Below are 14,619 nucleotides of genomic sequence, written 5' to 3' on the forward strand. Positions count from 1 at the left end.
AAGATGTGAAGAATCTAATGTCTTGATAAGTTGTGTATTTATTAAGAAATATAGTTGTCTCTGTTTCAAAAGTTTCCACTGCAAATAAAAACAAAGTGATTGAAAAACATTAATAGCCTAAATCTTAATTGAGAAAAGGAGATTTATTGCAGTGAAATCCTTAATTTGTACATTTCTTGAGACAATAGAGCTTGAAAATATCCCCTCCTCCCCTTCCTCAAATATGACTCAAAATGATATAAAACGGAGGATTTCTCTTACAGCAAACTAGGCTATGCTCAGATTCTTTTAACCAATTTTTTATTGCCTCAGAAACTTGAATTGCATAAAGTACATCCTTTTAAAGTCCACAGATATGTTCTTTCTAAGAAGTTGCCCTTTTTAAAAACAATTTCCCCCCACTGACAAGTAGCTCTTGCAGAGAACCAGCCTTCTGGTGGTTGACCCAACCTTTGGGTCTCAGGGACATTTCTTTAGGAGGTGCATTGTGATATTCTTCACAGCCAGCATGGTCTCTGTACAGGTTGGTTTGATGAGCACCTCTGGAAGTAAAAATCCAAAATGTCCAGTGTCACGAAGTTCAAAAGCAAATGTGTAGGGTATTCCGTTTTTGTAGGCCCAATCCATTGAGCTACCAGAGCTCACATCTAAAAGTTAAAAAAAAAAAAAACAAAAAAAAACCTCGCTGAGAAGACTGCATAATTTTCAAAGTTCATCTATAGTACATGCTTACTAGGCTATTTGAAATCCTTCTAATTAAACACTGTTTCAGCAAGAATGATTTAACAGTAGTTCCTTGGTGTTAGGCTCATGGAACTTAAGAATCTGACCTGCCACCATCTTGGAGGATCTAGACTAAGTAGTAATGCTTTTCCAGTGTGGTGACCTCAAAATTTCTCAGCCTCAATTTCAGTAACATTTACCTCCACCCTCACTTTAGTCACCCATAAATAACCTAATCCTTGGCCCAGTTTCTCTGTTTTCACTCTTTGAGAGGGAGCTGGAGAAAGTCTTTGCTGTAAAATCACACTGGTCACTGATGTCCTCTGTTCTCTCAATGCTGCTCCAGTCTCCTTTTTCTAGAACTTCACTTACCAAACATTTCTCAGGCTCTTGTAGGCCTGTTCCTCACTGAACCATATTCCCCATGCCCATAAAAGGTAATCATCCCACGTCCTCCTCTACTGACATCACAGCCCTCCAGCTGCCCTTCTCCTAGCTCAGAGGCAGAGCCCTGCATGGTTTTTTGTTTGTTTGTTTGTTTCTATGAGGGTTGTCTTTTGATTCCATTCATCATTGTCTTCCTTGGTAGTCAGAGGGTTCCTTCTCTGGGACCTAGTTTCATTAATTAAACCACCTTCTCTTGTATCTGCATTGACCAAAATATTCAAGCACCAGTTTCATATGGCACTTCCTTCTCATGCTATATGCCATCCTTTTTTAAAAATTGTCCTTTGCTTTAGAACATAAAGAGAATCCATACATGTTGCCTCTATATGCTCAACCACTTTCAGTCTGGTTCTTACCTCTGCCTGTTTATGAAAACTTTGTTCTTGAAGGTCACCAGCGAGAGCGGCCTAATCTCCTTTTTTGCTTTGCTTTCCCCGCCGCAGACCCCACTTTCAACCTCTCAACAACCTTTAGTGTAGCTGGTAATTTATTGGCAATTCTCTATTTCTGACTCCTGTGACCTCACCTGCTCCAGCTTTTCAGCGCACTAGAGGCAGACGAAGGGTTTGGGCTGTATCAGATCCCACCACCTATTGTGACTTGTCTGAGCCTCAATCTTCCCTTTAGAAAAAGGGATGGTAATACTTACCGCAGAGTGTCATTGTGGAAATTAAACAAAATAATGTGCTAGGATACATAAGCCCTTATTATTTTGCATCTTTATGCCCCAAAGTACCTTGTATGTAGTTTTTAGCATAACAGGTTCTTAATAATTATAAATAAAATTTTTATGGAAGAATCTTTATAGGGACAACTGGGGGCTCAGTTGGTTAAGCATCTGCCTTTGGCTCAGGGTCCTGGGATCGAGTCCCATGTCAGCTCCCTGCTAAGCAGGGAGTCTGCTTGTCCCTCTCCCTCTGTGCTCTCTCTCTCTCTCTCTTACTCTTGCTCAAGTAAATAAAGAGAATCTTTAAAAAAAAAATTAAAAAAGAAGAATCTTTACAAACTTTTTTCTTAAAATTAATATGATCCAGACTGACCTAACTCTGCTATTAAAAAATTTTCAGAGTATGTTCATCTGCTCAAATAATATCCTTTTTATCCTATTTTTGCCAGGACAAGTTAGAGATAAATTATGTTAAGATGACAATTAAAACACTCTGCTATTTCTTAGTCTCCCTTTGGTTTGGTTAAGGACAGAAGGTAGGCTGTGGCTTCATTGTCCCTGTGGGTTAGAGACACTGGAATTACAAATAGTAGTCATAGAAGCCAGAGTCAGAGTCAGCGTGTGCCAACAGTTACATCATCGTGATGTGACAGCCTCATTTCTATGGTAACAGAATTTCTTGGTAAATATAATACTATGACTATGGCTTGATATCAAGCTGAAAAGGTAAACTGTAAGATTGTTTAAAAATTAATGTTTAAACCTAATATATTGGTAATAATTAAGAATATGATTTTAGAAATACTGTATTTCTTTTTTCAGGATGACACTACTGAAAAACTTTTTTTTTAAAGTATGGTTTTGGTTTTTTTTTTTTAAGATTTTATTTATTTATTTGATAGAGAGAGAGATAGGGAGCACAAATGGGGTAAGGGCAGAGGGAGAAGGAGAGGGAGTAGTCTTCCCCTGAACAGGGAGCCTGATGTGGGGCTCGATCCCAGGACTCTGGGGTTGTGACCTGAGCTGAAGTCAGGCATTTAACTGATTGAGCCACCTAGGTTCCCCCGAAAAACAGTTCTAAAAAGGTCAGCATGAGACCAATGATCATAGACTTTGAAAACAATTCTGATACTTAAGACATTCATTATTAAGATAAACTTATTTGATAAGCAATGTTAATTGGCAAACCAAACTTTTCTGTGAAGGCTGAAGAAAGCGAGTGGTTAAGAATATAATAATTGGTAGGTAGAAATCAAGGAGAAATTTGGTACTTCACTGAAAGCAAAATTAGATGTCAGTAACTATACACATACATACAACCTATGTGTATGCATACATAGACATTCAGATATACATGATTTCTTGCTAGATTTTCCAACTCATATAGTTGAAAAATTTTAGAGTTTGAGAGGCCATGAGAGATGACGTAGTCTAATTGCTCACTTAACAGTTGTGGAAACCAAAGCCCAGGATTAATATCCTGGCCAGGATTATATCCTGATTAGTGCCAAAATCAGGGCTAGAATCCCTGTCTTCTGGTCTTTTGTTCAAGTTCTTTCCATATACCCAGTTCCTCTTTATTTCAATAAAATATTAGCAAATCACATTCAGCAGTACATGAAGGGAATTATTCACCATGATCCAGTGGGATTTATTCCTGGGCTGCAGGGGTGGTTCAATACTTGCAAGTCAATCAACACGATACACCATATTAATAATAATAAAAAAAGGATAAGAACTGTATGATCCTGTCAATAGATGCTGGAAAAGCATTTAACAAAATACAGCATCCTTTTCTGGATCTTTTTTTTTTTTTTTTAAAGATTTTATTTATTTATTTGTCAGAGAGAGAGAGAGAGAGCACAGGCAGACAGAATGGAAGGCAGAGGTAGAGGGAGAAGCAGGCTCCCTGCAGAGCAAGGAGCCCGATGTGGGACTCCATCCCAGGACGCTGGGATCATGACCTGAGCCAAAGGCAGCTGCTTAACCAACTGAGCCACCCAGGCGTCCCCCTTTTCTGGATCTTATTGGAAGTCTTAGCCTCAGCAATGAGACAACAAAAAGAAATAAAAGACATCCAAATTGACAAGGAAGAAGTGAAAATTTACTCTATGCTGATAACATGATACTCTATGTAGAAAACCCTAAAGACTCCACTGAAAATTGCTAGAATTCATACATGAATTCAGCAAAGTCACAGGATGTAAAATCAATGTGCAGAAATCTGTGGCATTTCTATATACCAATAACAAAGCAGCAGAAAAAGAAATCAAGAAATTGATCTCATTTGCAACTTCACCAAAACCAGTAAGATACCTAAGAATAAGTAAAGAGGTAAAAGGTGTGTACTCTGAAAACTATAGAACACTTATGAAAGCAATTAAAGAGGACACAAAAAAGGAAAAACATTTTCCATGCTCTTGGACTGGAAGAACAAACATTGTCAAAATATCTATACTATTCAAAGCAATCTACACATTTAATGCAATCCCTATCAAAATATCACCTGCAATTTTCACAGAGCTAGAGTGAACCATCCTCAAATTTACATGAAACCACAGAAGACCCCAAATAGCCAAAGTAATTCTGAAAAAGCAAAACAAAACTGGAGGCATTACAATTCTAGATTTTGAGCTATATAACAAAGCTGTAGTCATCAAGACCACATGGTCCTATAACAAACACAGACACATAAATCAATGGAATAGAATAGAGAACGCAGAAATGGACCCACAACTATATGGTCAACTAATCTTTGGATTTGTTTGCAGGAAAGAATGTCCAATGGAAAAAAATAGTCTCTTCACAAATGGTGTTGGGAAAACCACATAGCAGCATGCAGAACAATGAAACTGGATCACTTTCTTACACCACACACAAAAACAAATTAAAAATGGATGAAAGACCTAAATGTGAGGACAGAAACCAACAACATCCTAGAGGAGAACATAGATAGAAACTTCTTTGACCTCAGCTTTAACAATTTTCTTACTAGACACGTCACCACAGGCAAGGAAAACAAAAGCAAAAATGAACTATTGGGACTTCATTAAGATAAGAAGTTTCTGCACAGTGAAGTACACAGTCAACAAAACTATAAGTCAGCTTACAAACTGGGAGAATATATTTGCAAATTACCTATCTGATGAAGGGTTAGTATCCAAAACCTACAAAGAACTTACCAACTTAACACCCAAAAAACAAAACAAAAAACAAATAACCCAGTTAAGAAACGGGCAGAAGATAGGAATAGACAATTTTCCAAAGAAGACATCCAGATGGGTTACAGACACATGAAAAGATGCTCGACATCACTCATTACCAGAGAAATACAAATCAGAGCCATGATAAGATACCACTTCACACCTGTTAGAATGGCTAAAATTAACAACACAGGAAACAATACGTTGTGGTGAGGATGCAGAGAAAGGGGAGCCCTCTTGCACTGTTGGTGGGAATGCACACTGGTGCAGCCACTCTGGAGAACAGTGTGAAGGTTCCTCAAAAAGTTAAAAATAGAAGTGTCCCATGAGCCAGCAGTTATACGACCAAGTATTTACCAAAAAGATACAAAAATACAGACATGAAGGAATACATGCACCTCGATGTTTATAGCAGCATTATCAACAATAGCCAAACTATGGAGAGAACTCAACTGTCCATCAACTGGTGAATGGATAAAGAAGTGTTACACACACACACAAATGGAATATTAGCCATCAAAAAGAATGAAATCTTGACATTTGCAATGCTGTGGATGGAGCTAGAGTGTATTATGCTAAGTGAAATAAGTCAGTCAGTAAAAGACAAATATCACATGATCTCACTCATATGTGGAATTTAAGAAAGAAAACAGATGAACGTATGGGACAGGAGAAAAAGAAAAAAAGGTGAGAGGGAAAGAAGCTATAAGAGGCTTTTAACAGTAAAGAACAAATGGAGTTGACGGAAGGAGGTGGGTGGCAGATGGGCTAGATGGGTGATGGTTATTATTAAGGAGGGCCCTTGTTGTGTTGAGCACTGGGTGCTGTATATAAGTGATGAATCATTGAATTCTACTCCAGAAACCAATATTGTACTGTATGTTAACTACCTAAAATTCAAATAATAAATTTATTTGAAAAAGAAAAAAATTTTTTAAAATCACCTTTTAAGGGGAAATTCAGCTGAAGCCATTACATAAGAAATACAATTTCATAGCAAGAATAGTGGAGGAAAGGAATAAAAGGAAAGCTTTTTTAGGGCTGAGACATTACTTCATTATATTCTCAAGGCCCATTTCCAACCTTACAGTAGTTACAATTGTTTAAGGAGCCCATTTGGGTACTTTCTACTATCATAAGATCTCATTTCAACTTTGTAGTCATTACTACATGCTTAGAATAGTCTCTGCTTAGAATTTATTTCAATTGGTACAGTGATTTATGTCAAGCAGCATAAAACTAATCAAATATAAACTCCCTCCATATTCCTTGGCTAATTTGGTTATCAAAAATTTCTCATTAAGGGGGAACACATTTCTGTTGCTTTTTTTTTTTTTTTAAAGGAAGTCATTTTACAGGATCTTGGTTCAAGAAACGATTCTAACACAAAATACACAGGAAACTTACACAACGTGCTGGAGGCAGGTCCGTATCTATACTGTACCCCATATACTGACTGAAGTGCATTCACAGCTTTATAAGCTGCAGATTCCTGTGAGGGGAAAAGGGAGAGCTGATATCACTTTACATTACCGCATTGAAACCCTTAGAAACACTGGCATGTTGTTTGAGCCTTATCAGTCTTCAATTTGGAGAGCAAGGTTGGGCACATTTGGTAATAGGTATATTTAATAATAATGGTAATAATATTCCTTGTCACATGCTGCAGTTTATATTTTAGAACATATTTATGTCCTTTGACTGATCCTCACACCAAGTCAGTGATCAGTAATATTTCCATTTTACAGACAAGAAAGGAAAGACTCAGCAAGGTTCAATGGGCAGGCTGGGGTTGCATGACAAGGAGTGGTCCAGGTAAGTGGATATCTTATATCTTCTGATATAAGATACCATATCTTCTGATGCTGACTTAGTGTTCTGTCCTCTTCACTTTCATTCAGAGACACTTGTTTCTATGAATTACAAAATGCTTGACAGGGCAGAGCCCATGCCAGTCTTCTTCATAGCTACATATGCATTATTTAGCAAAGTGCCTGTGTATAACAGAAGCTTAGTCGATATTTCTTGCATGAGTGTTGAATAAACATAGCTCTGCAAGGGTATCAAGATAATCTTATTGATCCTTAAGTACATACTTCAGTGGCTATGTACAAGGTATTTAAAACACAGTTGGATCAATTAGAAACCCTTTAGTTCAGGAAGAGTGTCTTCTCTTATGCTCTTCATTTATCCCTGCAGGAATAGGAATAACAATTGTGGAATGCTCCATGACTTCTAGAGTTACATACGCCTCTGACAGAGCTCAGGTACTGCTAAGATGGAGAAATTCTGAGGCGGAACGCTACCTATCAATGCCCCAAATCAGGAAAAATGAACAACACAATAAAAATACTAAAAGGCGAATGTTCTATCATAAACTAAAGTGATACTGACTACACTTCAAAACATTTTCAAATGGTGTAACAGCATTAGTTTCGATAAGGAGTTAGAGAAGTATTGTATGACCAGTGAGAGGAAAAGAAGTATGGTGAAACCGGTATACAGCTCTCCCATTTCAATTTGCCTATAAATAATTTATTATACTGGTTGAAGTTCTCTGGGCAACACGGCGCTGTGTGTTGGACCCAGCTTCAGCTTGCTGTCCTCATTCACCTCAGGGATGCATAAGGCAGCATTTGCAGCAAATGCCACTCTTGGTGGATATTAAGGGACCAGTCTCCATAACCTGGCAGACAATTTATTATTCATCTCACTGAGGATGACATCCTCCTCTCAGGAGCCAACAGAAAAGGAATGTAAACACCATAATAAGATACTTTTACGGAGAATGTTCTGAGATTTTAACATCTTCTCCAATGGTTTCAGCAATATTCCATGGCAAAGGCAGATATTTCTACATTTAGAAGGTTACTGTGTTCTGCTGGTGAGGAGAAATTTGTTCCTCATTATTTTAGATGACTAAACTACCCCCAAAAATGTCTTAAGAAAAAAAATACAACCACTTGGCTTATTTACACAAAATATATGCACAGTTTTAGCATTTCGAGCTCACGGCACTTCTGTCACTCAGGTGCAGGTGGAGGCTGATAAGATGGTTGGATATGATCAGTCCGCAAATAGTAAAAACTTCATAAAATTCTCTAGGAATTTTTTCCGGGGTGGTGTAGCCAGACACCTATTTAAAAGAGTTTATGCAATTCCTCCTTTATTTATTGCTTCCACTTTTCAATTGTTCAAAAGGACCCAGGCCTCACTTAGTGAACCTCAACTAAGTCAGGAATATATTTTTTATTCAAATAGTTCCACATTTAAAGCAAGTTAATGAATGATCTAAAAATGTTAGTGAAACACAGGCTCCTACATTGATGGAATTTTTTTTAACTTTTTTTTTTTTAAGATTTTTTATTTATATAATTCACAGAGGGAGAGACAGCAAGAGAGGAAACACAAGCAGGGGCACTGGGAGAGGGCGAAGGAGGCTTCTTGCTGAGCAGGGAGCCTGATGCGGGGCTCGATCCTAGGACCTGAGCCGAAGGCAGAAACTTAATGATCGAGCCACCCAGGTGTCCCTGATTGGATATTTTTGAACAATTTATTGGAATTGAAAGGTCCCTGTTAACATTCAGAGACTACCTAGTTTCTGAGATTTTTAACTGTGGCATTAGCGACTTAGATTATATGTAACCTGGTAACAGGATTTCTCAACAGTGGTATTATTGACAGTCTGGACTGAAAAATTCTTTGCTGCAGGAGGCTGTCCTGTACATTGTAGGATGTTTAGCAGCATCCTTGGCCTCTATCCACTAGCTGCCAATAACATTCTCCAGCCTTGTGATAATCAAAATGTCTTCAACATCATTCAGTGTCTCTGGGAGGCAAAGTCCTCCTTGATTGTGAATCACTGGTCTACTCTTTATACCATATCCAAGACAAAGACAAAATCTGATCCAAGACAAAATGAAAATAAGCTTAACTCATGTAATAGTTTTAATATATTGCATACTCCATTTAGTCTGTTGTGAGAATATAAATAGACACTGTACCCAACTTAGAAAGGGCTGAATATAAACCTAGAGAAGCATTGTGTGATACAGGGTAGTTAAAAATAGGTTAACAGTCAGGTTAAAAACAACAACAACAACAACAAGCCTATTTGACTCACACAGTAGTTGAGGAATTGCACTTTTTTTTTTTTTAAAGATTTTATTTATTTATTTGACAGATGGAGATCACAAGTATGGGTGATCAGAGTTCTTTGGTAAGTAATCAGTTCACTTTAGGGTACAGGTTGAAACGGCGCCTCCTCCTACTTCCCCACCATCTTGTCTCTTCTGGAGATCACAAGTAGGCAGAGAAGCAGAGAGAGAGGAGGAAGCAGGCTCCCTGCTGAGCAGAGAACCCTATCTGAGGCCCGATCCCTGGGATCTGGGATCATGACCTGAGCTGAAGGCAGAGTTTTTAACCCACTGAGCCACCCAGACACCCCACGAATTGTACTCTTAAATAGAACTACCACCTTTACAAAATTTCTCAAGAGAATTTGCTCAGAGTTTTTGCTTGGTTATGCCAAGAACAAAGTTCCTCTTTGGACAGAATAGAAGCCTTCCCTCAGGCCTTCCTCAGACTTCCTCCTGTTCTTCATTCCTTCCAGGTCCTAGACATCTGGGTCAGGAATTCCTGCCACTCCAACCAATTGGTGAAGGATTTAGAGTTCAAGGTGTAGGAAGAAAGGGGATGCTTCTCTTTTATCAAAGCTTTTAATTCAAGAACAATTATACATACAGAAGAATATACACATTTTCAGTTCATAACTCAATGAATGATCACAAATTACACACACTCATGTAACCATCGCCCAGGCCAAAGGATAGAACTTCAACAACAAAACCCAAAAGCTTTCCTTCCTATACGTTCTCCTCGTCACTGTTCCCTTCCTCTCCCTCATTTCTAACACTGTATATTAGTTTGACCTGGTTTTGAATTTTATAGTCCTTTAGATGCTAGAGACTCTGAATCAGACTCACTTTACAAGGCATTTTGCCCTACAGTGGATAGCTTGTTGGGTTTCTGAGATGAGGAAGAAAGAAACTGCTTTTTCACTGCCAAGTAGTCTTATGCCTGAAGGGCTGTTCATTCTCAGCACCAACTTGTCAGATACATGCCCAGAGACTTAGTACCATTAAGCAAATAGTGCTCATAAATTAAATCTTGCTTTTAATTAATGAGAGTCAGACCATAATTTATGAACAATTATTTACTCAATAAAATTAATTATAGTCCTGCATATTTGACCGAAGCTGTAATACTAATCACATCCATCCTGACAACTTTCTGTGTAACTCGTGCTAAGAATGTAAATTGGTTTGAAACGACTGCATTTGAGAAGCAGCATAGCGCAGTGGTTCAAAGTGACAAGGTCAGAGCTAAACTGGGGGCTGAAGCCTGGCCAGGGTACTTAGTAGCTGTGCATTCTGCATCTGATTACTTTATTTCCCCAGGTTTCAGTTTCCTCATCTGTAAAATGGGGACAATAATAGTTACCTATCTCATATGCTTATGGAAAATAAATGAGTTGATATGTAAAAGATGCTTATTAGAATAAACACAATATGTGTTTGCTATTACCATTACTACTCAGACCCCTTTTAGCTTTAGAAAGGAAGCGTAAAGCATGACATGCATGTACAAGTGCAAATACTTACCACACAGCTAAAGTTGGGGATTGTTGCGTGTTTGTAAGAATAGGGATACAGCAACATCTGAGCATATGCATGAAAGGAGAGATAAGCTTTAATGTGCTTCCTGTGTTTTCGGAGGAAAGTAGCTACAGCTTTCACTTCTGGCTCAGATTCTGGGAAAGGTCCACAGTATGTATCGTCACAAGGGTGCATAGAAGCTCCTTCATCTGCAAGACAGAAGAGAAAATGGGGTGATGGAAAGGATAGGCAAGAAGCAAGAAACACGAATCAGCTTTCTTAAACTGATTTTTTCTTTAGTTTCTATAAGCATAAGGTATTATTAAGCAATTCATCTCACTTCTCATTTACAGAAACCAATACTGAAAAATCCAAGGTGGTTCAAACCACCATGCACAATAGGAGGGTGCCCTGAATAGGAAATAGGCACTGATTGTTTAAATGAGCCTGCATAAACCACTTGGAAAAGGATGGTTTTATCAGTGGGAGACCTAATTCTACATGATCCCCCAGATCAGGTAAGGCTCCTATACCCTATGATCCCTCCATTTTTCCTCCATAACATTTAACACACCCATAATTAGTGCCCAGTATTTACCTGCTTAACATTCAACCAATATTTACACTGTTCTAGGCGACTGGTATACAAAGCAAGACAACACAGAAAAAACTCCCTGCTCTAGCATAAATATTCAGTCTGGATTCTTTGTTAAACTCTAATGTTCTGTGAAAGCAGGGACTGTGCCTTTCTTGCTGGGCACCTGGCAACTAGAACAATAGTATGCCAAGTGTTCAACAAATATCTGTTAAAAAGTGAATGTTAGCTCAAAAGAAAAGGCTAGACATCTGCACAGGTGTCTGGTAAGATAAAAATACTGATACATCAAGACCATGAAGGCAAGGCAGAAACAATTCCACAAAAGATGCCAAAATAATTTCCATTTTTAGAAAAGCAATATCCAAACTGGTTTTGTAAAACCCAAGAGGCTTCTCTAGTTATGTTGGGGGTCAGTAAGAATTCAGTTAAGAAATCCTCAAAACTAAATTTTAATAATTTTTGAATTAAAAACATTATAACCTATAGGTCTATGAAGGGCAGGAATGAAAATAACATTCACCATAGCAAACACAAAGTATTAAGGTTCCAAGACATTTTTCCATCAATAAATAATTACATTTTCTACAGTTATTTGCCACTGGCCATTATTAGCCCTCCCAACAGCCGTAGAAAACGGTCTCTTTCCATAAGCAAATGGAAAATGTTTGGTGATTCTGTGATATAGTCCAATTCCACTAATATGAAAAGATAACCAAGTCAAATCAGGCTAAAGCTTGAGGACATTAAATCTAGTTTGTGTTATAGGTGAGTTAAAATGTGAAATTTATAGCAATTGTGGTTTTCCTCCTTTGAGTCTAATTCTGGGCATGACTTAGAAGTAAGTGGGATATGGATGGAACTCAGATAGCTGATACTCTGAAAGGAATAGGACAAATAAAGAGACATTTGAAGATCACAGATGTAAAGCACCAGAAAGGAGAGATCACAGACTGAACAACTAATTCCAGGGGGAGCAGAACTAATGAGCCAGAGAAAAAAGGATTTACAATAATCCTGATAAACATTCTCTCTCTCTTTTTTTTTTAAGAATTTATTTATTTAATCTTTAATCTTTTAAAGATTAAAATTTAATCTTTTAAGGCAGAGAGAGAGAGGGAGGAAGCAGGCTTCCTGCTGAGCAGAGAGCCCCATGCAGGACTCGATCCCAGGACCCTGAGATCATGACCTGAGCCGAAGGCAGAGGCTCTAACCCACTGAGCCACTCAGGCGCCCCCTGATAAACATTCTCAAGGGCATACAGAAGGGCATTGAAAACATTAAACAGGGACAAGAAGTTATAAAAAAAGTACCAGTCAGATATAATAGAAATAAAAAACTTAATTCATGGGTTGAAAGAATACAGTTGATGAGTGAATTAATGAGCTAGAATATGTTTTGAAACATTCCCAGAAGGCATCAAGAAGAGACAAAGAACTGGAAAAATGAAAAAAAAAAAAAAAGGCGGTGTGACAAATAGAGTGTCAACATCTGACTAACATAAAGAAATAAAAGTTAAATATTGAAGAACTGCTAATTGAAAATTTTCTACAATTAAGGAAAGATTGAATGGACTTATTGTGTACAAAACAAGAGAGATAAAGGGGAAATCTGTCAATGCTTTGACACTGTAGGGTGAAATTTAAGAAAAGGAAACAATTCCAGAGAGAAAGCAACAGGTCTTCTATAAGGAACAAGGATTAGATTCACACCTTTTTTTTTTTTTTTTTTTTTTAGGTGTTTTTTTTTTAAGATTTTATTTATTTATTTGACAGACAGAGATCACAAGTAGAGAGAGAGGCAAGCAGAGAGAGAGAGAAGCAGGCTCCCTGCTGAGCAGAGAGCCCAATGCGGGCCTCGATCCCAGGACCCTGAGATCATGACCTGAGCCGAAGGCAGCGGCTTAACCCACTGAGCCACCCAGGCGCCCACCTTTTTTTTTTTTTTAAAGATTTTATTTATTTATTTGACAGAGATCACAAGTAGGCAGAGAGGCAGGCAAAGAGAGAGGGGGAAGCAGGCTCCCTGCTGAGCAGAGAGCCCGATGTGGGGCTTGATCCCAGGACCCTGGGATCATGACCTGAGCCGAAAGCAGAGGCTTCAACCCACTAAGCCACTCAGGCGCCCCTAAATTCACACCTTTTTATTAACAACACTAGAGTAGTATTTCCAAAATATATTTATATACATATATGTGTACTTATTTACTATTCTTACATTTTATTTATAGGTTTAAAAATTAATTATTTAAATTATATTATAAATATAATATAAATTATATTAGTGTACAGCATAGTGAATCAACAATTATATACATTATGAAATGTTCACCATGATAAGTATAGTTACTATTGATCACCATACAAAATTACTACAATATTACCTACTGTACTTGTTATGCTTAAATTACACCTTGGTGAATTATTTACATAACTGGAAGTTTGTATCTTAATTTTCTTCACCTATTTTCCCTATCCTCCACCAACACTTGCTAGATATCTACAGTAAACGTAGGGATGCATATATCTTTCTGAATTAGCATTTCTATTTTCTTTAGGTAAATATCTGGAAGTGGAAATGCTGGGTCATATGGTATTTCTACTTTTAGTTTTGGGGGAACCTCCATACTCTTCTTCCATAGTGTCTATTACCTTAATTGTTCCAGGTGTATTTGAAAAGAATGCATATTCTGCTGTTTTTGGTTGGAATGTTCTGTATGTATTTGTTAAATCCACATGAACTAATGTGTAACTCAAAGTGACTGTTTCTTATTTATTTTCTTTCAGCATGATCTACTGATTGACATAACTGGGGTGTTGAACTCCCCTACTCTTATGCTATTTTTGTCAATTTCTCCCTTTATGTCTCTTAACATTTGCTTTGTATATAATCAGGTTGCTTGTATGTTGGGTGTATAGATAGATATAAATATCATCTTGTTGTAGCGATCCCTTGGATCGTTATGTAATGTCCTTCTTTGTCTTTTGTTACAGCCTTTGTGTTATTTTGTCAATTTTGTCTGATGTAAGTACTGCTACCCCAGATTTTTTTTCTGGGTTTCTTTTGCATGGTATCTTTTTCTACTTTCTAACTTTAAGTCTGCATGTATCTTGAGGTTTGAAGTGTCTCTTGTAGATAGCATAATTGGGTCTTGTTTTTTTTATTTTTAATCCACTCAGTTACCTTATGTCCTTTGATTAGAGCATTTAGACCATTTACACTTAAAGTAATTATTGGTAGACATATATTTATTACCATTTTGTTAATTATTTTCTTGTTTTTGTAGTTCTCTATTTCTTCTTCTCTTCTACTCTTCCCTTGTGATTA

The 14,619-nt window shown here is 37.5% G+C and overlaps 1 protein-coding gene and 1 long non-coding RNA gene across 2 annotated transcripts in view; one reads left to right on the plus strand and one right to left on the minus strand.

The window, feature by feature from the left end:
- Window positions 1-217: 217 nt before the first annotated feature.
- The window catches only part of CPA6 (carboxypeptidase A6), a 357,356-nt gene continuing 342,954 nt past the window's right edge, over window positions 218-14,619 (minus strand). The window contains exons 9-11 of the mRNA XM_032315817.1: window positions 10,704-10,906; window positions 6,448-6,532; window positions 218-647 (exon numbers count right to left, since the gene is read on the minus strand). Coding sequence (XP_032171708.1) covers window positions 460-647; window positions 6,448-6,532; window positions 10,704-10,906 — 476 coding nt within the window. The 3' untranslated portion in view covers window positions 218-459. The remainder of the gene's footprint in view (window positions 648-6,447; window positions 6,533-10,703; window positions 10,907-14,619) is intronic.
- On the plus strand, window positions 9,226-14,240 carry LOC116574880. The gene is made up of 3 exons (XR_004279527.1): window positions 9,226-9,259; window positions 11,051-11,215; window positions 14,079-14,240. It is a non-coding gene; the product is annotated as an uncharacterized LOC116574880 (long non-coding RNA).

This window comes from Mustela erminea, chromosome 16, assembly GCF_009829155.1.
Source record: "Mustela erminea isolate mMusErm1 chromosome 16, mMusErm1.Pri, whole genome shotgun sequence".
NCBI classification, from domain to species: Eukaryota; Metazoa; Chordata; class Mammalia; order Carnivora; family Mustelidae; genus Mustela; species Mustela erminea.